The sequence below is a fragment of the Pygocentrus nattereri genome, chromosome 23, assembly GCF_015220715.1.
Source record: "Pygocentrus nattereri isolate fPygNat1 chromosome 23, fPygNat1.pri, whole genome shotgun sequence".
Lineage (NCBI taxonomy): Eukaryota > Metazoa > Chordata > Actinopteri > Characiformes > Serrasalmidae > Pygocentrus > Pygocentrus nattereri.
Window position 1 is genome coordinate 5,431,176 of NC_051233.1, and position 26,509 is coordinate 5,457,684.

At 42.5% G+C, this 26,509-nt stretch overlaps 1 protein-coding gene across 2 annotated transcripts in view; it reads left to right on the forward strand.

Annotated features, from left to right (window-relative positions):
• pappaa (pregnancy-associated plasma protein A, pappalysin 1a) overlaps window positions 1-26,509 on the forward strand; it is a 154,457-nt gene that overhangs the window by 26,715 nt on the left and 101,233 nt on the right. For both annotated transcript variants that reach the window (XM_017723163.2, XM_037533561.1), the window contains exons 6-8: window positions 118-310; window positions 5,381-5,502; window positions 19,675-20,173. In XM_017723163.2, coding sequence (XP_017578652.2) covers window positions 118-310; window positions 5,381-5,502; window positions 19,675-20,173 — 814 coding nt within the window. The remainder of the gene's footprint in view (window positions 1-117; window positions 311-5,380; window positions 5,503-19,674; window positions 20,174-26,509) is intronic.

Below are 26,509 nucleotides of genomic sequence, written 5' to 3' on the forward strand. Positions count from 1 at the left end.
TATATAACTTATTTCACTGTACATGTTCTGCAGGATCTTGTAGGAGTGGAAAGCCCACCCCCCCCCTCCCCATCCACAGCTGCTCTAATTGTAGCCCTTTCTTTACGCCCCCTACAGATGATGACTGCACGGATTCATTCACCCTAAATCAGGTGGCCCGCATGCATTGTTACCTGGACCTGGTCTACCAAACCTGGCAACCCAACTACAAACCATCTGTTGTGCCCATGGCTCCCCATGTGGTGGACCAGGGTCAGGACACCATCACCATCGAGTGGTTCCCTCCACTCACGGGACATGTCTATGACAGGTGAACTGAGATTACAGAGAACATGTAATAGTTTCTAATAGGCTCTTATACAGCAGTTAGTTAGCCACACAACCTGATTGATTGAGCAGCTTTTCACTCGTTTTTTAATCGTATCTGTATTATTGTGTATCATGCATAGCGACAAACACTTTGTACAAGTGCTCTTTGCACGTAAAATCATTGATGTAAAAATTATGTCTTTGATACAATATTTGGGACTTGTTTGTTATTGTATTAGGGTGGTTATGCACTAGAGTGGCTTGATTCCAGAAAATTCTGGAATTCCGATTCCAGTTGATGTGAAATTGATTCTAAGAGTTGATTTCACACAACAAAGAGTTTTACCGACTGAACACATTCTGATTGTAGATTAAGACTTTAAGGTATTTATATTCTGACTTGACTCAACTATCCGATGGAAAATCTCCAATTACATGCTTACTACAAGTATTATGATCCAAAATTTTGCACGTCTTGAGTACCACTTAATGTAGATGTTACCCTGACAACGAGCATCATGTGAGTCCAGTCAGAGTGAGATGAGCAGCAGTGAGCAGTGATTGTGTTTTTAACTGCTTTAAAACGACGTCAGACTCAGGAAAACGTCCTTCACATGTCCTTATTAAAGAAGGCAGAGATGAAGACGTCGTGTTCTGACACACATAAGCTGGACGTCTATCCCACCGCCGTCTTATAAAGATCAGAGCATAAACTTTGTCTCATATGTAGACCAGTTTCTGCTTCGCCGTGCTGAACGATATAAACTCTCACTATGACGCGACGCACATGCAGAACGGACTTAGACTTTCAATAGGGAATGTAATCAGATAGAGGCATTTACACAATATTATTCTTTCTTTTAACGGATTATTTACAAGATTACCCATCTCGTTCAGTCGGTTAGAAACTGTATTCCAATCGGCATCAATCAGACTAGACTATTCCGATTGAGGTGTTTACATAGACGTGTTCTATTCCGATTGAGCTATTAGTCGGATTATTAACAGATTATTGGGCTGCATGGAAACATGGCTAATGTGAACACAAAAAAAGAAATTCTGGATTGACACAGTCTCTCGCTTTGTGTGTGCACAGATGTCAGCTAACATAAATGTCAATGAAAATGTTATATCAACAAAATTGCTATGCATAAGTTTGCTTGTTTTGATAAGAACTGGGAACACACACTCATATATTGCCCACTCGCAAATCATCTAAGCCACTTATCCTCTTGATGAGGGCGTGAGGGCGGCCAGAGCCTTTGCCAATGCTAATTGGGTGGAAGGCAGGAAACACCCTGGACAGGTTGCCAGTCAGACACATAGACATGCAAGTATGTACAAGTAGCTTGACTCATGTCTGTGGATTGTAGGAGGAAACAGGAGCACTCAGAGGAAACCCACACACACACACACACACACACACACATATATATATACATATATATATATATATATATATATATATATATATATATATATATATACTAACATTATGACCACCTCCTTGTTTCTACACTCACTGTCCATCTTATCAGCTCCACTTACTGTATAGCTGCACTCTGTAGTTCTACAGTTACAGACTGTAGTCCATCTGTTTCTCTGATACTCTGTTACCCTGTTCTTCAGTGGTCAGGACCCCCATGGACCCTCACAGAGCAGGTACTATTTGGGTGGTGGATCATTCTCAGCACTACAGTAACACTGACATGGTGGTGGTGTTTGTGTGTGTTGCGCTGGTCTGAGTGGATCAGACACAGCAGTGCTTCTGGAGTTTTTAAACACCTCAGTGTCACTGCTGGACTGAGAACAGTCCACCAACCAAAAATACCCAGCCAACAGCGTCCTATGGGCAGCATCCTGTGACCACTGATGAAGGACTAGAGGATGACCAACACAAACTGTGCAGCAGCAGATGAGCTGTCGTCTCTGACTTTACATCTACAAGGTGGACCGACAAGGTAGGAGTGTCTAATAGAGTGGACAGTGAGTGGACACAGTGTTTAAAAACTCCAGGAGCGCTGCTGTGTCTGATCCACTCAGACCAGCACAACACACAAAAACACACCATTACTACCACGTCAGTGTTACTGCAGTGCTCAGAATGATCCACCACCCAAATAGTACCTGCTCTGTGAGGGTCCATGGGGGTTCTGACCACTGAAGAACAGGGTAACAGAGTATCAGAGAAACAGATGGACTACAGTCTGTAACTGTAGAACTACAAAGTGCAGCTATACAGTAAGTGGAGCTGATAAACTGGACAATGAGCGCAGAAACGAGGAGGTGGTCATAATGTTATGCCTGATTGGTGTATATATGCAATGCATTTTCTTCATATCCAACCACTTTGCACATTTTAATCATGTAAATTCAACTTTACACGTTACATTACAGAACAGCTAAGAAGGCACTGCCCCCTTGTGCCACCCCAGCCTGGTCAGGGTTATTTTATTTTTAGCCGTGATACCAGTAGATATGGTGTGTTCTTGAGGATCAGGTGTGTTGGCATTCAATATGTCTCCTGCTCTGGGAGATGTGTCCTAACACGTCCTGCTCAGAGATCAACGAGAGAAGTGGATGTTACATTTAAACAGTTTCTGTTGAGTGAATTTATGAGGTAGCAACGGACATCCACTCATCAAAAGGTAGCAAATATTTTCCTGTTCAGCCAAATAGCCCATTGTTCCTCAATTGCTCACACATGTTGTCAATTAATAGGAATATTTACAGTCCTGCGCTCAATTTGCTGTGTTGTGGATGTAGATAAAGTGGAATGTCTTCACAGAACTTTCCAAAAACATCTTACTGGCCCTGAGATTCCATTTCATTAGATGATTCAGAGCCGTGGAACTCAATTAGTTGAGTCACAGCGTTGTTGCATATCTTTTTCTGGTGTTACAGCACAGATGTCGGACAGTAGTGTTTATTAGCAAGGCCATCCACACTTGTCTGCGCGTAAGAGGGACCGTTATGCGGGCCTGTTTCTGTGACAGGTGTAATTCAATGACGCAAGCAGTGGGGAAGCCCCTCAAGAACATGTTGGGGCATGTCTCAAGTTCATTGCTTGATCCATGGACTGTCCAATGCCTGTATATATGTGTGTGTGTGTGTGTGTGTGTGTGTGTGTGTGTGTGTGCGTAATAGTGTTTTTGTTCTTTTTCAGAAGAGAAATGTCTTGATTTTGTAGGGAAACCAGAGAAAAATATGTTTAACATAACCAACATACTGCAGTTTGCATTGTATTAACCCTCTGCAGTACTTAATTGACCTCCAAATGAAGTCCTTCTCCGGTACATTTACCATTTTAGAGACATGAGGTTTGGTTCTTCCAACAACAATGTATGTTGTATATCAATGTATATCATAATTACAATGTGCCTATATATAAAACATGAGACATTATTACTTATAGATATATGCAGATATACATATAATACATATGAGGCATTACATATAGTTACTTACTTATATAATACATAAGGACCAAATATGTCACCCTTTGTCCTGACATTGTATAAAAATAAACTGGTGTGTGTTTGTGTGAAACATGCCTAGCTGGCAAGCACTGATCAGATTTGCCGTCCCTGTTCAGGCAAAGGCCTTCGGTGACTCATAGACGCCGAGAATTCCCACATCTGAACGCATCCACGCAGCAAATGTGTGACACATTGTTTGTAACAACATCAAATGAAAGTCTGGGAAGCTGTTTAACTTGGGCTGCCATTCAGTCAGATCATGCAAACAAAGGCATCGAAAAACAGAGCTTGATCATCAGAATCAGAAGCGTTTATTAGCCAAATATGTGTTGGCGTACTGGGAATTCGTTCTGGCGAGCGCTTTCACAACGGCCGATAATGCAATTCAAAGTGCAGTGAAGAAGAAAGAATATTTGTCAAAATAAACAAAATAAGAATACGTGCACCACGTAGAAAAGTGCAATACTGTACAAACGTTGCAGAGTATAACGTATATGCCTAACCGTGAATAGGAAAAACGTATGGATGCAGCCCATGGGCATAATTGCTCCACCCACCAATGGGCTCTTCCATAGCTACGTTGCAGCTTCACCACTGTGAGTTGCATGCATGTCATACACACTTAAACAGAATGGTTATTTGAGGGTTCTTTAGAAGGTAGTGGTTCCATTTAGATCTTTGAATTCTGTAGAAAACCATTTCATGCCTAACTGGTTCTTGCCTTGTTAAAATATTGATGGAGAATGTGTTGGACATGGAACTTTGTTCCAAAATGATGCAATATATCACCAAAAAAATGGTTCCTCTATCCTTACAAGCTTCACATTGCAACTACAGAAGAACCTTTTTTGGTGCTATATAGAACCACCTTCATCAGTCTGAAGAACCATTTCTTGATGCAAAGAACATTTTAATCATGCAAAGGGTTCTTTGAGGGTTCATTGTTCTATTTAAAACCATTTTCTGGACTAAACCACCTGTGAAGAACCATGATTTTTAAGAATGTTTAGCATGTTTTGGTCCTAAATAGAAGCCTTGTAAAAAGGTTCTGTTTATAACCACATACAACATATTTTGCAGCAGTGTGAGGAATCGTTTGACCATGCAAGGAACCATTTCATGAAATAGTGGGACACATACTTCAAAATGATGGTTCCTAAAGGGTTCTTTAGTAAAGAAAAAAGTTCTTTAGAACGAAAACACTCAAAGAAGGCTTTGCATGATTAAAGGGTTCTTTGCCTGGTGAAATGGTTCTTTAGACTGACAGTCTACAGTCTGTAATTGTAGAACTACAAAGTGCACCTATATAGTAAGTGGAGCTTGATCGGTGTATTTGAGCAAAATCTTTGCATTAGATAAATGGGAATTTTGCCAGTGCCAGTAGAAAACCTGTGCAAACCTTGTCCAACTTCACAGCAGTTGCGACAAAAGAACATATTTGTGAGTGAAGCATGAAGCATGAGTGACACTGCCAGTTTGACAGGGGGTCAGCTGTGATTTATGATGTTGATCAACAAGGGATATCAACAATAATAACAGTGGCTTTGGACTGTATCTAAGTTGTGTCCCTTCCGTGTCTGTTGGTTTCCTAGAGAAGTGGGATCAGTGTGTGATAAATGCGCAGAAGGCCGGGTCTTCCTCCAGTATGCCTCCCACTCCTGGTCCCCGCGGCCCTGCTTGCCTTCCGGCCACTGGAGCCCACGTGAGGCTGAGGGTAAGGCATAGGACCGCTTCACTTCACTCTACCCCACACACATTGTTTAACAGGCTTCCTGTCAGTTTTTACCATCCAAAAAACATCCACGTTCCTTGGATGCAGATTGCACACACAGCAGGGATGATGATGAATTAGTCTCAAGTATCTCTGAGTATTGTGATATTGATCTAACGCTAAGCCTAAAAGGAAAGCAGTCAAATGTAATAAATTTAACAAACAGATAAACAAGTAAAGGGCCGGTTTCCCAGATAGGGATTAAACCAAGTCGTGGACTACAATTTTCTTTCAGTGAAGCCCAAATAATATCTGGACTTCAGTGGTAGTCTGCGCCGAAACTGACCAATGAGCAAAGGGGGTCAGACTTTATTTAGATGGTCCACTATAGATTCTTTGTAAATGCTCGGTCAGCCTTTCAATGACATTCATCTAAATATCCACTAAATTCAACTGGACTGGAAGTTCAGTGTGAAAGAGTTTATGAAATCTATCCCTAAACCCTAAACCTCACCCTAACCTTAACCTCAAGGCAAAACCTACAGCTACTCCTAACCCTAATCATAATGTTGTTGATAATCAATTGAGGATCACCAGAAAGTTTGTTAATGATTTAAGGAGCTGTAGAGCATCTATAGGGGAACATCCAAATAAAGTGTAACTGCAAAGGGCAGTTGACAAAATGTTCATGACCACGTGTACACCTATGTAGTGGACCTGTAAAGTAGGTGTTTCTAATAATAATAATAATAAAGTGGCCAGTGAGTGAAAGTACAAAGTTGATGTTTCTGAAAAAGTGACTAGCGAGTGGAAGGACAAGGTAGGTGTTTCTAATAAAGTGGCCAGTGAGTGGAAGTAGAAGGTAGGTGTTTCTAATAGTGTGTAGTGAACAGAAGTACAAGGTACGTGTTTCTAATAAAGTGGAAAGTGATTGGAAGTACAAAGTTGATGTTTCTGAAAAAGTGGCCAGTGAGAGCAACTACAAAGTTTTTGTGTCTAATAAAATGGCCAGTGAGTGGAAATTCAAGGTAGGTGTTTCTAATAAAGTGGCCAGTGACTAGAAGTTCAAGGTATGTTTTTCTAATAGTGTCCAGTGAGTCGAAGTACAAGGTAGGAGCTTATAATGAAGTGGAAAGTGAGTGGAAGTACAAAGTTGGTGTTTCTAAATAAAGTGGAAAGTAAGACTAAGTACAATTGAGGAGTTTCTAATAAAATGGCCAGTGAGTGGAAGTACAAGGTAGGAGTTTCTAATAAAGTGGCCAGTGAGTAGAAGTACAAGGTAGGGGTTTCTAATAAAGTGGCCAGTGAGTGGAAGTACAAGGTAGGTGTTTCTAATAAAGTGGCCAGTGAGTGGAAGTACAAGGTAGGTGTTTCTAATAAAGTGGCCAGTGAGTAGAAGTACAAGGTAGGTGTTTCTAATAAAGTGGCCAGTGAGAAGAAGTACAAGGTAGGAGTTTCTAATAAAGTGGCCAGTGAGTGGAAGTACAAGGTAGGTGTTTCTAATAAAGTGGCCAGTGAGTGGAAGTACAAGGTAGGTGTTTCTAATAAAGTGGCCAGTGAGTGGAAGCACAAGGTAGGTGTTTCTAATAAAGTGGCCAGTGAGTGGAAGTACAATTTAGGAGTTTCTAATAAAGTAGATGTTGTGTATATGTAGTTTCTTTTATATCATTTTAGACACTAAAACCTTATCTACATCACATACAGAGTTTTATTGGATCCTCACCAGCACTTGCATGATGAACTACTCTTTTCCAAATAGAATGACGCTCCAGGAAATGGCAGAACACTCTCGGTAACTTAGATCTTTTTCCTGAGTGCTTCTTGCATTGTGGGCTTTATGAATATGTCATCAATGTGCTATGAAGCCAGACATCTCTTAAAAACCATACCCCTCGCCCTCCTGCTCGTCTTTTCAATACGCACTTGCCGTCTCTGCTCCTTCACTCCAGCTAGGCCAAGGACTCTATGAAAAGATGAAATCAGCAACATACCTAAAATAGGCTGCCTTCCCCTGGCTGCTTTTTTTCCTTGCTGTGTGTTCCTTCACTTGCTCTCTCTCTCTGAACAACTGTGGAGAGAGATCAGTTTGGGCAAGAGGTGGAATTTGGCTTTTATAAATAGTCTACACAGCTGTGCTGCCGCAAAACTCTCCGACAGCTGCTTTATTAATTATTGTTTGCGAGCGTGGCCGGCATAAAACACCAATGTGTTGGTTTGTCAGGATCGTATCCGCAAGGAATGCTCTTACTCTGCACATTGATAGGTTTTCGGGCGGCCTCAGGGATTTTGGAACCCTGGAAGACAAGACGTGCAAAGTGTGGTGCTGCCTCCGCAGAGAGTTTGGATGAAAGTATTATATACTAAGAGTCAAGCAGACTTGCTCAGATGTAATTTCTTTTGCAGTGACTACTGACGCACCAAAACATACATGCAAATATAGGAAGTAGACTCTAAAAAATGAATGTTCCCTAAATGTTTTTGACTTGGATTCATGATCCCAAGCTGTAAAACAGTGCACCTAGAAACTGTGGCCTGTTAGTGTGCTTGATTTGGCCTATCACAAAGTCACCCTGATCGCCCCCAACCAATAAGAGATTCTAGCAATACTTAATTTAGTTGATCAGCTTATCTAGTTTTTGCCACTTTCCTGTTGCATTTACAAACATTGCATTTACTCTGTGTAGTGCTTCTGTTCTGCCATTCAGACTGAAGAGTTTTGAACAATGAAAGGCTCATTATTTGAAATCAGGTCGAACCTGCCAGGTTTTTAGGAGGGGTTTATTTTTGCACCGTGCAATGCCTGCAGCAAATAACAAGAGCAAACAGAAGTTCTCTTAAGTTCATGTCTCAGAGACTCAAGACTCAACTCAGACTTGTAACAAAAATAATTGAGACTCAAATATTGCTGGACTTACACCAGAAAACTTTGCACCTATGTACCCGAAAGACTTGAGACTAAACTGAGACTCACACTTCAGAGACTCAACTCAGACTCACACCTCAAAACTTGACTCAGACTCACACCCCAGTGACTCAAAGTTTGCATGTCGCAATGCCTGCAGCAAATAATGAAAGCAAACAGAAATTCTCATAAAGACTCTGAGACTCAAGGCTCAACTCAGACTCATACCCAAAAGAATTGAGACTCGACTAATGCCTTACACAAGACAACGTTGTACCTTTTGTACCGCAAGGACTTGAGAATCAACTCAGACTCACATCCCAGAGACTTGAGACTCAACTTGGCCTCACACCCCAAAGACTCGAGACTCAACTTGGCCCTACACCCCAGAGACTTGAGACTCTGATTCATCCTATACACCAAAGACATGAGACCCCATGTCCAATCCCAATTACTCTAGACTATACTTAGATTTGTACAACAGAGACTCAAGATTCAACTCAGACTCCCAGAGACAAAAGACTCAGCTCAGACTTGCATCAAAGAGGCCTGAGACTCAACTTATATTCACGCATCAGCGACCTGACTCGGAATCACATTTCAGAGACTCAAGACTCAACTCAGGCTTGCACTCCAAAAACTCAAGACTTGATTCAGGCTCGCACTACAGAGACTCAAGACTCAGTTTAGACTTTCGCCCCAGAGACTTGAGACTCAACTCATATTCCCATGTCAGAAACTTGACTCAGACTCACACCTAAGAGACTCAAGACTCAACTCAGTCTCCAGAGACTCAGGACTTGCCTTGACCTCACATCCCAGAGACTCAAGACTCAACTCAGACTCATGCTCCAAAGGCTGAACTCACACCACAGAGACTCAAGTCTCCCCCCTGACTTGCATTCCAGAGACTCAAGACTCGTCTTGCACCCCAGAGACTTGAGACTCAACTCAGACTCGCAGTTTAGAGACTCGAGACTCAAGACTCGAGATTCAACTTATGCCTGGTTCACACTACACGACTTTTTCAGTCGTCAAGTTTTTGTGCCGTTCACACTACATGACTGGTTGTGCTGTAATCGCAACTCTTTCAGTTGTTGTGGCTTTCACACTACATGACTGATCGGCGACACAGGCTCACGAATTAAACGACTTTCACCCTCGGGAATTGCCGACTCATCTGGCTGTCCAAAAACACGAGAACACACGAAAACTAAACTCTCGTGAGAACTAGCAATACCACATAGAAGATAGGTCATCTCCAAAATGGACAGCACAAAACAAGCAATCCGAGTTGTCACTGCGCTGATTTGTAGTGAGAAAAGAAAGAAGAAAAAGGAACGAATATGGATGAGACGATGGATAAAGGCACGGGGCCAGCAGGGACTGTCTGTTCTGCAGAGAGCGTTGAAGATAAATATTTTATCAATGAAAACGTACCTGTCTGTTTGTACTGTGAGAAAGTATGTGTATATGTATACGTACTCCATATTTTCATTATTATTTTTTGACGGTGACGCGGTTCTCTCTCGACGCTTTCCCATTGGCTGTAGCTAGACGCTGCTGTTGACTCACAGTCGCCGACTGGGCTAGATATTAAACATGCTAGATATTTGCCAGGCGTCTGCGATTAGTCGGCGACCACTCGTCGACGGCTCGTCGAGCGTCTTTCAGCCGTTCACACTACACGACTGAGCGAGCGCCAAGTGATCGCCGATTTGCCTCCGACCACAGGTTTCTGTCGGCGATCTACAAAAAACAGTCTGCGACTGAAAAACCAGGCTAAAATCATATAGTGTGAACTAGGCAGTACCAACAACTTAAGACTCAGCTCAGACTTGAATGAAATGACTTAATTCATACACCCACATCAAACAAATAGATGGAATGGTCTAATTTGTGTAGTTTTCCACCTGATTCTTTCACATCAGCTTATAGCGTACCTGCATCTGAGCTATTCTTTTTTACCTGCTAGCAGTAATAGACTGAGACTTCTTACAAAAGTAACACATTTTCTTGCTATTACATCCAAATTCCATGGGACAAATTGGTCCCATGAGGATTGCAGTGGATTTTTGATTTCTATCTCTGTGAGGAAGAGAGCCCCAAATATCTTTTTATGGGGTCCACACTTCAAAGAGCGACCCTTGATAATAATCAACTCTGTGTCGGACATGGGTCAGGACTTGTTGTTAGCAGGCAGTTTTCACACAACTGTATAATTTCTTCAAGTGTTTTATAGATGGAGAAAGATTGTCATTCATGACTCTTTTGGATTCCTATTAATGCTCACTGCCAACCCTTCCTTCCAAGCAAACCACTCCTGAACATGCACGTACACTGCAAAAATGTCTTGGCATGTGAAAACATCTTAAACATAGGCAGTAGATATAATAATATTTTCATTGTGAGATCAGCCTAATTCTAAATGTTTTGCTTTGAGTAGTAATATCAAGTGAGTAATGAGTAATATCAGCACTGGTAGATTTTCTCCTTTTAAGAGAGATTTTCTGAAGGAAGTCAAAATGTTGATAAGTTCACTTTACAAATACTAAAACAAGTTGAATTATCTTATAAAACAATGCCACAATGGTAATCATTACAAACATCACATTTATTTAAATTAAGTTTTCAAAATGCTGTTGTGGCATGTGCCCATCCCCCATCCCCTAATGACGACCAGGAGATCTGTCAGGAAGGCAAAGATGAAGCTCCACGAGGCTGGTGGGGAGAAGACAACTGAGAGTAAGTTGGGTGACAGTGCACGAGTCCCAAGCCCCGCCTACTGGTTGCCACCTCTGGTATTGCAACAAGGCCACTGGGACTTGCATGTTGCCCCTTACTCACTTGCGGTTCTCTGCTCCCCACTATCCTCATGGGGCTTCTTCCTTGCTTGGGCTTCGGGCCCCACCATCCTGCCTGCTCTCGCAGCCGTCATCAGGGCCCGGGGGATGGCCACATGCCACTGCTAGCATATTTCAAAGTCATTCAGGGTGGTTTGTGGTGAAATGCTCCATTCTAGATAAACTTATCCACTCCTAAGTTTTCACAGTGGTGGTGATAGGAACCAGATGTCTTCTAGCATTCAGTGTATCTAATAACTAGTATAAGATTAGCTTTAGGATTAAAACTCACTTGTACAGTCATTCTGGATGGTAAATAAAACATCTATGTTTGTGTTGTAGACATTGCTACCCCTGGTTCCTATGACCACCACTGTGTAGTAGAGAGTCAGTAAGTTTCTCTACAGTGAACCACTGTAAAGAATCTCTATATGAGTTGTTTACTTCTTAATGATTTAATTAAGCAAATTAAATTTTAAAAATCAACGGAATTCCCCTTAACTTGGCAAGATATCAGCTTCTGCAGTGATACAGACTCTCTGGTTGTCTCATGCTCGTCTCTCTCCTCACTTGTAACAGTGTGTTGCAGAGGCATGTCCAGGCTTGCCGCTGTAAGCTGCGCATAAACCATCCCCTGTTTTCCCTCTTGGAATGGTTTCCCGCGAGTGAAGAGTGGCTCCCCCTCCTAGCGCCCTTCTCAAGTGTGTGTTTGTCCTTCTCTCTGAGCCCCCATGACCCTCTCACAGCTGTTTTGGCCCTGTAGTTTGTTTGTGCCTTGTAAGGATGTAAAAATGCATTGATGCATCGTCATCGATCTGAAGGCGAAGATTTTGGAAAACTTGGCATATTTGCATCACATTCTATTCCTGTGTAAAATTGTGAACACAAAAAATGATATCTTGGCAAGTGAAATCATATCAAACCTCATTAGTTTATCTGATATTTCTCATTTTGAGACTGTTGTAAGAGTTTTTTTAATGTTATTATTATTTATATAATTTTTTTTGTTCACATTTTTTATCAAATCTTATACTATTAGCATTTTAGTTTAAGACCTTGGTCTATAGGATTATATATATATATATATATATGTATATTTGGTGTTCTTTTTCAAGAATCAATTTGAATTGAGGTGAAATGATGCAAATTGTCACATTGAATCATTTCCTCTCTAAATAAAATAAATAATTTGATGAGAGGTCAAATATTTGTACCCCTGGTGCCTTGTGTTTCTTGGCCAGCAATGACTTTGCGACAACCCACTCTCCAGCAATAATCCAAGTACGCTCCCTCTCCTGCTCCTTGCACCTGGTGCCCCTTCACTCGTTGGCTGAGGGGTTCTTAGAGTGTTTGAGGCTCGTGTCCTCACACCACCATCCTGTCCCAAAACCTGCATGGCCAGGAGCAGGAGCACCCCCCTCATAAATCTTCACAGCTGGGAGAGTTACGGCCGATGAAAGGGGGAAAAAATAAGAAAGAGAGGGCTTGAGAGTGAGAGTGTGGCTGAGCTGAAAAAAAAAAAAAACGTTGATGGGGGAAACCATGTGGAAATGGACCAAGATACTTAATACCACAGTGAAGTGCAGTGCAGTTTTGTGACATCCACGAGAGATGAAACCCTGGACTACTGCTGATTCAAACCAGAAGGCCGTAGAGGTTTGCTGAAGAGATAGATTGGGCTCCAGGAGATTTCCAGGAAAAGGATATGGAAAGGAGGTTTCACCATTTGAGCCTGGGTAATGGAGTCTGCATCTGGACATTGTTTTAATCATCCAGGCTGGCTTTGAACGGTGGCAAGAAGGCAGACAGTAGTACCTTTATGGGTGTTTGCATGTGGTTTGTCTGAGGGACTGCAGAGTGGAGTGGGTCCAGCAGATTGAAGCCCCACGGCTGGGCACCATTCCCACATTCTCACCCAACTTCCTCACTAAGTCACCTAGTTCAGATGAAATGTGCACTGTTCAATGAAATGGTGTGTAAAAGGTGTTTTTCTGAAGTGACCCTTTCAGTTCAGAACCTTTCAATTGGGAATTTTTGAAAGGATCATCAAACCTTTTTGTATCTTATGGCCAGCTCAAAAATAGGTTTGACTCCATCACACAATGCTTCCAAGCTTGTATGGTGAAAACTCACTTAAGCTGGACCTACACTACACAATATTGATCCCAATTTGCCCCTTGTGACAAATTTTCACAATCTGAAGCGATTTTCCAGGTCAGGAGCTCAATCAGAAGCGACTGATGGTGTGGATGATCTGTTAGTGTGAGCAGAGAAACTAGTGAATCTTTAGCCCTACGATCGAGCTCTAAAGTGATCGGAGACCCTCCAATATTCTCAGACATGTTTGATATTTATGGCTCAAAATGTTCACCATTCCTGTAGTGTGAGAAAGTCAGAGATTTACTCAATGAGTAATTCCAACAGCAACCAATCAGGGAGACTCATCGGCGAAACAGGTGAACGTGTATGACTGAACAGCGGAGCGGCAAAAAAGCTGTTATTATGTTTGTAATGTTTATCACGTAGGATCCGAAGATCAAGGCACTCTCTTTACAGTGTCAAGTGAGCTGCTAGTTTGTAGTGAAATATTTCTCCAGCTCTCACTGTGATATCAGCACTTCCCATCCCCATTTTAATGCCCAGTTTGCCCTACTACTGTACACTACTCGCTGCACATAAAAGCACAAACAAACCCAGTAAGTTTAGCTTTGTTTGTGTCATGTGATCTGAGGAAATTTGAGAGTTTGAGTTCTTATTCGTAGCCCAAACTTGTTATGTGTAATACTCTCTCTCTGCCCTGTCGTCAAGTGCAAGCACCCTCATAAAGAAGACAAGGAATTCTGTGACAAACTGACGTTATGTTTGTGATGCTCTCTGTTTTAGACATCTGTTACAATTTCAGAAGTTGTGTAGTGTACGCCCAGCCTTAAACTAACAGATACACTATATTTCCAAAAGTATTCGGGCATCTGGCTTCACATGCATATGAACTTGAATGAGATCCCATTCTTAATCCATAGGCTTTATTATGATGCCAGCCCACTCCTTGCAGCTATAACAGCTTCAACTCTTCTAGGAAGGCTTTCCACAAGGGTTAGGAGTGTGTTTCTGGGAATTTTTTACCCATCTTCCAGGAGTGCATTTGTGAGGTCAGACACTGAGGTTGGACGAGAAGGCCTGGCTCACAGTCTCCGCTGTAAAGGTGTTCTATCGGGTTCAGGTGCAGGCCAGTCAAGTTCTTCCACACCAAACTCGCTCATCCATGTCTTTATGGACCTGCTTTGTGCACTGGTGTGCAGTCATGTTGGAGAAGGAGTCGTCCCCAAACTGTTCCCACAAAGTTTGGAGCACGAAATTGTCCAAAATCTCTTGGTACTGAAACATTAAGGGGCTGAGCCCAACTCCTGAAAAACAGCCCCACGCCATTATACCCCCTCCACCAAATTTTGCATTTGGCACAATGCAGTCAGACAAGTACCGTTCTCCTGGCAACCGCAAAACCCAGACTCGTCCATCAGATTGCCAGATGGAGAAGTGTGATTGGTCACTCCAGAGAACATGTCTCCACTGCTGTAGAATCCAGTGGTGGTGCTTTACACCACACCAGTGCATTACTGAGCTTTCATAAATGTTTGTAGAAGTGGTCTGCAGGTCTAGGTGCTTGGTTTTATAGGAACACCTGAATTCAATGATTTGGATGGGTGAGTGAATACTTTTGGAAATATAGTGTACTTGTGTTGGCTTGCATTGAATGTGGGGGAAAATAAGGAGGATCATCCAAGTCACCCAAAGAGAGAGGACAATTATCCTGTCTTGGATGGCTGTGGAATCTGCGGGTACAAACTCGTGATCTCTCAACAATAGGGTCAACATTGCGACACTTATTTTTAAGGTGACGTAATTGGCAGTGATTGATTCTGCATTGCTGTTTCTAAAAAGTTAGTTTCTTTTGCTAGCAATTGTCTCAGCAACTCAGGGCAGATTTGAGCCTGAGAGTGCACGGGTTACGTCACCAACAAGTACTGATTCCAATCCCAAAACAATTTCTATCGCAGGTTTATTTTCTTGCTCTTTTACTGTCTTGAAATCCAATTTCCAAACATTCAGCACGTACCCTCAGAACAATGTTGACTTTTAAATTAGTCGAACGCATAATTTAATTTGACTGCTTTGGGCAGCAGGGTCAGAGGGAGACAGGGCCTCGATAGACCAACTGTTGCATCAGCACCAGGCTGGTCTACCACTTCTAGGAAATGAGAGGCCACCAACTTTCAATAAAACCAGACTACGTGCCTTAGCATGCTTTTCGCTCCCTCATTATTTAGCCATCTATATCCCAGTCAGCCGCCGCTTCTCACAATCACTCTCCCGGCCCCATTCCCACATGATACTGGGAGGTCAGTGAGAACAGATGAACACTCAACCTTAAACTCACTGCAATTAAGCTGGACGCGATCCAACTCCACCCCAACCCCCCCTTTTTTCCTAGAATGAGCAGTTTCCTAGACAAGCTAATGCCGCTATGGGATTAGCTAATCAAGTGAAAATGTGAGGCACTGATTCATGGAAGAATTCTCAGGTCACCTTGAAAATATGCCTACCGCTGCCGAAGCAACTGAACCCCGACTCAAAACGCCTGAAGGAGCTGAGCTATTAGTCCACCTTGGAGCAATTCGCATAATAAATGACAGTCATTCATCTTATGAAATGACTACCTTGGTGATTATGGCCATTACATATTATGCACAGTTTGTAATTGCAATTGCTTAAATAAGGAAATACCCCCCCCCCCCAACACACACACACACACACACACACACACACACACACACACACACACACACACACACACACACAACACACACACACACACACACACATACATACACACACATTTTTCGGGCGTAGTTAAATAATGCTTAGTGAAAGATCTTTTGCACAATCGAGCCTGACTACTATGGCACAATATGAGCTGGCTGAAAACACTTTCGTAGTGTCCGTGATCCTTGTTTTTCTTGTTTTTTTTTTTCTTCTCAAAGTTTGCTCTACACTGGCCACACACATGCTTAGAATAATAAAAGTGTTGATGATGTGGCCTGGAAAGCCAATTCAGTGCTCAGTTGATTAAACACTGGAATTTTGTGCACTACCCAGAAATGAGGTTAGCAAATGGGTTTTGCCATTGCCAGCTTGGAATAGCACAAAGGAAAAGCAGAAGAACACAGCGTCTACCCTGCTCTGCCTTCTCCCTGTGTGTGATGAATACCGGCGTACGTCACTCCCAGTCAAATGAGCTGCACTCGCCTCCAAATATGGCTGGAGTGCTGCGTATGAGGTGTAGCTGCCTGGCTGGGAGTAGCGGGAGCCTTGCGGCGGCCCCATCCCTGGGCAGCTCTGCTCGCTGGCTTTCTGCTGATGGAAGCCCAGTGGACTGCTTGCACAACGTAGCATGACGTAGAGCTGCTTTCCGAACAACATGTCTGTTTACTTCCAGTTAGCACCTGTCAATTGCTGGCCTCACGTCTGGTTATGTCCTCACCTGTTTCCATCATTTTTTTATTTTGTTTCTGTCCTTTTTACATATTCTTCCAGCTTCTTTAGGTTTAGGGCCAGATTTACTGAAAAAGGCATTAATTACTGACAGTCTATTGGCACTTTGCTGTGGTAGGCGTGGCCACTGAAGCAGCTCATTTACTAAGAACTTCCATGCAAATAAACGCAGGCACATGCTTCCTAATTAATACTTGACCAGCGCAACATAAACATTTTTTTGGCTCACATGCTTTTTATATGAAAGCTCTTTTTTTTTAAAAAGAGCTTCTCTGTTTCTGGTTCAAACTACATTTCATCAGTGATCGTTTGACTTTCTAAGCTCTAAAAATGTATTTATTACATTTATTTTATTTATTTATTTATTTTTTAACCTCTTTAAAATTATTGCTCAGGCTAAGAGTATTACTCTGAAATAATAAGTCATTGGCTTGAGGAACTAGAACATGGTTTCAGCTAAAATGTCTGAGCGTTTGTTTTTGCGCATAGTATCTAAACCGCATTTAAGTTTAAGTGATACTGTTTTGATCCCGGCGGCACGGTGGCGTGGTGGGTAGCGCTGTCGCCTCACAGCAAGGAGGGCCTGGGTTCGATTCCCCGGCCGGGTGACCGGGGTCCTCTCTGTGTGGAGTTTGCATGTTCTCCCTGTGTCTGCGTGGGTTTCCTCCGGGTTCTCCGGTTTCCTCCCACAGTCCAAAGACATGCAGTCAGGCCAATTGGAAGTGCTAAATTGTCCCTAGGTGTGAGTGACTGTCTGTGTGTCTGCCCTGCGATGGACTGGCGACCTGTCCAGGGTGTATCCTGCCTTCCGCCCGAAGACTGCTGGGATAGGCTCCAGCACCCCCCGCGACCCTGACGGAGAAGCGGCTTGGAAAATGGATGGATGGATGGATGGATGTTTTGATCCCACAACCGGGGAAATTCCATCTCCGCATTTAACCCATCCATGCAAGTGAAACACCACACACACACTAGGGGGCAGTGAGCACACTTGCCCGGAGCGGTGGGCAGCCCTATCCACGGCGCCCGGGGAGCAATTGGGGGTTAGGTGTCTTGCTCAAGGACACCTCAGTCATGGACTGTCGGCGCTGGGGATTGAACCGGCAACCTTCCGGTCACAGGCCCAGTTCCCTAACCTCCAGCCCACGACTGCCCCCATTTAATCATTTATAAGGTATCATATCCTGGTATTGAACCAGTGTTATGCCTAAAATGGTTTAAATGGTCAGCAAATCGAACAAATATTGCGTACAAATTGGACAGAAACTTTACAATAAAGTGATTTGAGGTGATAGCCGATAGATGAAGCTGGTAGATGAGGCGGTTGAGAAGCACTAACCAGAAATAACCAACATTTGGTTGGGACAGAGAAATATGTGCCACTCTATACGTTGTGCAAGCAGTCCACGTGGTGAGTAATCTCAAACAATTGAAGTCAGATGGACAACTAAAAAATCAGATGGACGAAGTGAAGTCCACATTATTGCATTACGCGACTTCTTGCATGAAACAAGGTATTTAGCCATTGAGGGTTGGTCCGCTGCCAAACTGCGGCAGGCGATCATTGGCGATTGGCGATTCTCACAAGACTACAACGTTTCAACCTGTCTTCCCTGACCCCACATACTGTTCCTGTTAGTGTAGTTGCTGGCCATAACATTCCCATATGCTAAACAGGTAAATGGATGCAAACCTGGCTGCAGGGAGGGCTTTCAATGGTACTTCTTAGACATTATGTTTCATGGACTAAAATGGAATAATGAAATCCTTCAACATCTTGTACATGACCTTTTAATGAAATAACTCCATGTTAGAGGGATTGGATCCTTTGAGTGAAGCTGTTCTGGAGATTAAAAGGTTTGCGCTCCACATATTTCACCAGGAATAGAATGTGTTTGATAAGCAGAATGTTTTGAATAACAATGGCTTGGATCCTGCAGTTGGAATCGAGAGTTATTATTCTTTGCCTGAAATATGATTAGGTGAAATCTACTCCATATCCCTTGCTGAATAAGAGAAAATATTTGCTGGACTGTTGGCAAGCTTCGGGACTAGCTCCACTCACGCAGGATCAAAGGAATTACATCATTTTTCCGGATCAGCAGAATACACATATGCCCTCACAGCTATGCTTTTAGCAACTGATATGAACACATTCATAGCCTTATGACTTCCATTTACTCAGGGGATTTGGAATGAAGATATTTCCCTCTTTAGTTTCAACCACAACAGGTTATAGATTGAGTCTTATTCTGGTTTTAAACATTACCCATGATATCACACATCCTTTACTAATAAAATCAGTCAAGACATGTTTGGTGTCTACGTTTGCTTTAGTTTTACACTGGCTTTACAAGACTAATGTGACTAGTAAGTAGAAAATAAAATGTCTCTGGATTCTGTTTCAACCTGAATAAAGACTATTGCTGCTTTCACTGGACAGCCAAGGGAAGATTTACACTGATGATATCTTGATTGTATTTATTAGCCTATAGTTGCCTGTCACTGTTGTCAGAAGAAAATCTTGTATCTCCAAAATGGTAACTTTACAGGAGAAGGAAAAAGCCTACTTTACTTTTAATGTAAGTCAATGGAGCCAGAGTTTTTCCCCAAGCAATTTTGGGCCATTTCTTTGGGTCCATTCCTCATGAAAATTAAACACAATGTAAAGGCCAACTGGCATTTTTTTCTTCTGACAAAAGCGATATGCATATTATATGCCTCATCACAAAATGTGTGGTTGATCATGTTAAGTAATCTTAAATACCCTTGCAGCTCTACAGCAAACTTCAGACACTGAACAGGTTTGGGTTGGTCAACTTAAAGGTAAGGTTTAAAAGCGATTTTTTTGACCAAATTAGTGTTTTATGCATCTCCCAGGTCCACCTGATGTGGAGCAGGTGTGTGAGCCGAGTGTTCGTACCTGGAGCCCCCATAACAGCGTGGATATGGGCCTTGTACCCCCACCTTGCCCACTGCAGGGTTGCATGCTTCAGCTAGAGTTCACCTACCCGGTTGTACCTGAATCCCTCACCGCCTGGGTCACCTTCTGTTCCCCCGAGGAAACTGCACTGCCTGCCATCCACAACATCATGTTACTGACTGTAAGTGGCCAAAACCTCTCCCTGGGTCCTAGCAATGTTTTCTGTGACACACCACTGACCCTCAAGCTGGACGTGAAGGAGAAGGTGTACGGAGTGCAGTTCTTCACCATGGAGCAGCACTTGGAGATCGATGCCACCTTGCTTGCATCAAAGCCAGATTGCCCGTTGTGCCAGAGCTGCAAGCCACTGCGTTACCGGCTATTACGTCAACCTCCATTCACTTACAGTCCAAAGGGCATTGACCTCAGCGATGCAACACGCAGATATGTGGACAGGTAAGATGTCTTTTGTTAAATTCTGCATGGTATGAATGATGTTTTTGTCTTTGCATTCATTAACCCCTAACTTCAGTGGACCATATGCGGATGCATGCTTCATCACTCTCATTATTAGATAACTTACCTATTGGTTTTATAGTGGTCACTCAATGATCAGATTAACCCCCAAAAATGGCCAAGAAAACTCAGTTTGCACTGTAGTCCATGTAGTTACTGAATAACGAGCCTTAAGATGTAATAAATCTGCCACTTTAACCCCTTAAAATTCCATTATTACTACATATTAAGGCTTGTTATTCAGGGATTTCAATGCAAATTGGTTCTACTATTCTTAGGTTATAGAAGCATGTAATAAAACTTTCACCTGCTGGTGGCAACTTAAGGGTTAAGGAGTTAATTGTATTCGAATAAAGGTTTGGCATCACTGTGTTATAAGCCAGTCTAATCATGCTCTCAAAAGCACTAGCTTACAGGAAGCAACACGTAGGCCAACAAATCAAAATGACATCCAAGTTCTCAGCATTGCTCTGTAAACTGGGAAACGATAAAAACCTTTACAGGAACATTAAGAAATTCAATTATTATATATCAGTATATTGAGATTTGCAACATGTTTTAAACGGTAATGCCTTGAAGTGCTTTCCTAGCTCTTGCAACCTTTGCCTAGAGCTCTCTTTTGTTTCTGAATTCATTTTTTTCTCAGGAGTGTTAGATGTAAACTTTGGAGTGAGGGTCTGCGGTGTTGACTGCTTCAAGATGTTTGTGGTAATTGGCTGTTACGAAAGCCTCTGTATTCAGGCTTGATTTTATTGCCAAAAAACGGAATTCAATGTGGAATTTTATTGACTTTGGAATATTTCTTGGTGAATTGACAACTTAATGAAAACAACATAATTCAATCAAAATTAGACAGCAAAAGTCTGGATGGTGGGCACTGATATCCCATCCTCGAGCTCCTTCATCTTGTTCATGGTCAAGGTTGCAGTAGAGCCAAAGGCAGCAGAAGGAAAAATGCAGTTGCTGGCTATGTTAGCTGCAGAGCCTGGCATCAAAAGGGCAGTTTGCAAGGCCTGCCATTTTAAGGATGTTCTAGTTTCAGCCAGATACCATGGGTTTGGGCTGTCTTCTTAGGCTGAAAGTCTTCTCCACTTAAGGCCAGGGTCTGGGTCTCAACTGGACCTTGTAGTTCTTGTTTTGATCTCATTCACGCAGAAAAGGCCTTGAGGACTGGATCCAGTGGAAACAAGACCTGGTTCAAACTTGATCCATAGTAGAAATGGATGGGATTTCCACTCTGGTCAAGGCTCCAGTACTGGCCACTTGAGGACTAAAGGAGTTTGTGAAATTAAAGGTTTAGCTTACCACCCACTGGTCTGGGTTATTATGTTAAAATAAAGGAGTGTCTTAAAGTGAGGATCATGACCTACAGCATTCATCAACTTTCTTGAAACTATATTGTGGTGTGTAACATGAGAGAATTATTTTTTATGTGTGGCTGTTATTCCTAATACATAGCTTTTCACTACATTCAGATGGTGAGTGGATATCAGTTTTTAATGAGACCAGCCAGTTGGATAACATGCACTTTTGTTCTGAACTGAATCAGGAAATCACAGAGGACTGTGCAAGACCACAAGGATGAAAAACCACATCGTCTAAACCACTGACAATCAATTTTTCTCTGTTCACGCTGTGCGTCCTACAGTAAGTGTGATCAATATATCATCTCTGATTCCCGCAACAAATGTATTTCTTAATAAAATAAAACATCTTGTTCCACAATTCCCATACACACATGTATCTATGACACCATTTGACCCCTTTATTTGATTGAACTACTTGCTGTTTATCCAAAAGAAGAGCCTTTGATGCACTGACCTCCTAAGTAAAGAACATTTCAGCTCTGGTAACAACCCAGATTTGATTCTTAAGGACAGGGGAGCAAATCAATGAGAGGGAGATTGACCCATGGGGTGTTTGACCCCAGCCCTCAGAAACCTCTGTCCTCCCCACTAATCCTCTCTCTGACCTGCCCCTCACTGCTGTCTTGCCTTCAAAGGCCACCATTGCTTGAGCTGACAGGACCTCCCAGCCAGGCAGAGGCCAAGACAACTGGCAAACCCATCTGCCCGTGGCCCCTCATTTCAAAGAACCTTGTCCTCAGCTGACTTCCTCTGCCACCATGCTTATGCCAATTCTTGCAATTTTAGACCTTGAGATGAAGACACTCTTTCATTTCCACTCATTGCAACTTTTCTCTATGAGATTTATTTCTTAGGTATACTTTTCAAAACACATGTATTGGTAGGTCTATGTTACAAGTGCAAATTGGAATTGATAAAGCCAGTGTAATCCACTCTCTTTGGCGCACTAGGAGACATGTCCTAGACAACAACCGAGCTGTATAGTCATGCCTGTGAATGTGGTGTCCGTCAGCTGTCCGGAGAACAACCTGGTCAAAAAGTCAGCGCCAAAACAGATGTACAGTGGGGTAGCCAAACATCCTTCATCTCTTGCCTCTATGACTTTGAAGAGAAGGGGGTTAATCCACACTTGATGGTGAAACTGGGTAGCTTTGATCTCAGATCTGGGACGAAGGATATTGAAGTAGACACACAGTGCCCTTGGTGCTTTGCTTAGGGTCAGCCTGAAAGATTTGCACATTTGGAGACCTCATCCCTGCTGGGCAGGTCAGAGACTGGCCAACATCGAACAGGTCACTCGATAATCCTGCAGTGTTGCATAAAATGAGGTGATTCCAATGTTTATCTAAGTCTGTGAAAGTACAGTTAAAACACATTACTATTCATTTCTAACAGGTCATTTATTCAGGTTGTGACAGTATGTATCATGGCTGTTTGGTGTGTTTGTAGCAGTGAGGGATTTTGACCTATGGGGCTACAAAAACCTTGTTGACCCCTATCCTTGGCTATACTTTGATACACCAGCCCTGACAAAAAGCTTTTATGTATCTTCACCTTATTCTCTGAAGAGGCGGCCTGTAGGGCCCAGTCTTGCATAATCTCCCTAATACAAACCACATTTCCAGGGCGGCAGATGTGGATTGCCGCAGTGTCTGGGCTGTCTCGAGCTGCCTGGTTGCAGCATCAAGCTCTCCTCCTTCCTTTCTAGGAACTGTCAAGTGGATTTCTCATGGAGCTCCCTTTGGCTATGGGCAAATGGATCCAGTGTAGCAAGGATGAGAAGAGGGTTTGGGGTGGAGTGTATGGGAACGAATGGAAGGTGCTTGGCGGGAGAAGCGAGATGATGTCCTCCACCCTGTCGGTGGGCCCTGACCCATGTCTCTGAGCTACGTTAGCCAGACGTCATAGCCGACCACAGTAATCCTTGTTTACCAAAGACCCGGTAGGATAGACTGTGGAAACACTGGAGTTCCTCTCTTCTGTCACATTTCAGCTGTAAGGCCGAGTTGATCCCCTTCGCTGTCTTGTACTTGAAGTATTGGGCAACTGATGTAACCTTTCCCTGTGATTTATCATTGTCGGTACGTGCAGAACGGTGCATCATGGGCAACTGAAAAGTCAATGTGAAATGCCTTGAATCTATTCGCAACTCGGAAAAATCCATTCCTCTGCAAGTTTGGGGCATATGCTGAACAATTGAACAATGACCTGTTAACATTCTTTGAAATCTGGACTCTTCTGTCATTGAGGTGATTCTCTGTCGGAGCTTCAATTGTTCAGAATCCAGCCGGCAGTTATTGTTTTCTGTCCAAAAAAGCCCTGAACCTTGACCGGAATGTCACTAAAAACAGTTACACTATTGTTTTCAGCCGAGAAGCCTCACTGGATGAAGTTACTCGAGTGGCTATCATTTCTGTTGTTGTCTTACTCATAAGTGCTGATGTACATCACTGTTATTTTTTCCAGAACAGTATCAAATCTCCAAAAGTGATGGCCTCATAAGTATTTCAGTTTATCAAGTACTATCAGATTATCAATCTAGCTCAAGTGTCTTTATTTGTACTCTTCCAGAGAGCATTTCGTTACAGTTTTCAGGGTCAGGGTGGAACTAAGGGAAAAGACAACAGTACCCAGATGGTTTATAAGCACCTGAGAAGATGTATATGAGTACATAAGAGCAAACAGGACCATTAATTCCTCAGCTACCTAACATATATAGCATATCCATTTTCATTTCCACTGTACTCATTGACTTTCAAACAATGTCAGGCATCTTTTCATCTCTCACTCTCTCGTCTTGCTCTCTCCCTGCCCCACCCCCTTAACTCCTATGCATCGTAAGTGCTCCACTTACCCATGAGTCATAGGTGCAAACAGATTGTACCATTGCACTTAAAGCACTGCCAGCGTTTGAACGATGGCCTGTATGTGCAGTTCCAGTTCCAATGACACGTTACCTCATTTCATGCTATGTCATCAACATATATTTATGCATTAAGTGCATTGGTGAGCCCATTTCCTTGTCATTTAGAGCCTGTGAAATGGCTTAGCTTGAATGACATCATATGACACATCATCAAGTCCACCAGCTCGGAGCTGTTGAGTGTGCGATAGCACACCACCGCTAATAGAATACAGATGAATCTGTATGGTGTGGACATTGATCAGTAGATGAAGGTGTCATGCTTAAAGCTTTTCATGCAGTCAGAGCTGTTGGCCACTGCTAGAAATAGTCAAATAGGATAATAAAGTAATGTAATCTTAAAATGTTCTTAAAATGAGATGAGAGGCAGGAAGACTTACAGACATGGACGACATTTGGGACTTATCTCGGGGGTCAAGTCAACCACGTAGTAGGGTTAGTATAAAACCTACATTTAGGAAATGTTGCCTATGTTCATCAAAGTATAAACGATGTTCTACCTTAATGAAGTGCAAGACAGCACCCAACAGGTACTGTCTTTTCCAAGACCACTAAGACTAGATCTGATGCTTTAAAAAATACTAATCATTGATCGAAGGTGATTTCTTCTGAAGGCATAGCATTAAAGAGAGACAGCTGCACTTGTCTCCTGTTTGGAAAATCCAAAGCAACAACAAACAAGGACCAGGTCCAATTCATTGTATGTTCTAGAGCCGATGTTGTTCAGTCCGACTAGACCTTCCACATAATTTTCCTTGAACAGTTTTGACCTAGTACACCAAAATATAATTCCTTGTAGCATTCCAGAAATAAGTCAGACTGGAACTACAAAAGGTGCAGAAGTTAAGGAAATGTTAATGTTTCATGGTTGTTTGTTATTGATTATGTCAGCCTTTTGACTGTGTGCCTTTTTTCCATAGTTCCAGTGTTGTCTTGCATAGATTCCTGTTCGGGGAATTTGTGTGTCCGAGGGCTTGATTTGTTAAGGGGAACGTGAATTTGAGTAGGAACTGAATTGGATGCAACACAAACCTCCTCTGCAGATGCTCTGGGCATCAGTAGTTGTTTAGAGTGTAAATACAACCCCCCCACCCCACACACACACCTTGGAACCCCCAAAAATCACCCATGCTTGCAGACGACAGTCACTTGAAGGTACAGTCTGTTGATTCATACCTTCCACAGAAATGCCTTTTTAGTTGTAAAAAGTACTTACTGGACTAAACTTTGCAATAGTACCAATGCTGAAAACTGTGGATGAATATAGTGGTTGCCTTTCAGGTTGAACAGGAGGCGCATTTTACCATAAATTAGCAAGTGAAATTTTAAAATGCCTTGAGATTCTGGATATCAAGGCACTCCAGCTCCTCCATCCCTTTGCTAGCTCTCTCATTGGGTATCACTTATATCACTCATTGAGTTACATCAGTGACCATGTCACACTTCAGGACGTGTGAACATTTTGAGCCATAAAAATCAAATATGCCTGAAAGTATTGAAAGGCTTACCATCAAACGGGAGCTTGGTTGGAAGACTATATATTGACGCATTTCCCCTCTCACTCTACTGGATAATCTGCACCATCAATTTCTTTCAATTTCCTTCCCAACCTGGAAGTGCACTTCCGATTGTGAAAAGTGATCTGAAGAGGCATATCAGTGGTACAATTTAGCTAAAAATATTAGTTCATCCAGCTTACAAAGTAGGAGACATAGGCACAGTCATACTTTTAAGCAAAAAAAAAAAAACCTACCATGTCTGCTTGTTCACTTTCATGTTTCATGCCATTTTTCCTTTTCAGTTCCTTTATCAGTTCTCAGGTTTTCATAGTTTTCACTGACAAAAGCAGGTCATTTTTCCTCATATGCACCCATGCTCCTCCCTTTACTGCTTTTTTGAAGGTACTGTAGGTTTGAAATGCAGAACAACAGGGCAGAATGTTAAGGTAAGCCCTCTATCAGGGGGAGGCCCCATGGAAATCATGTC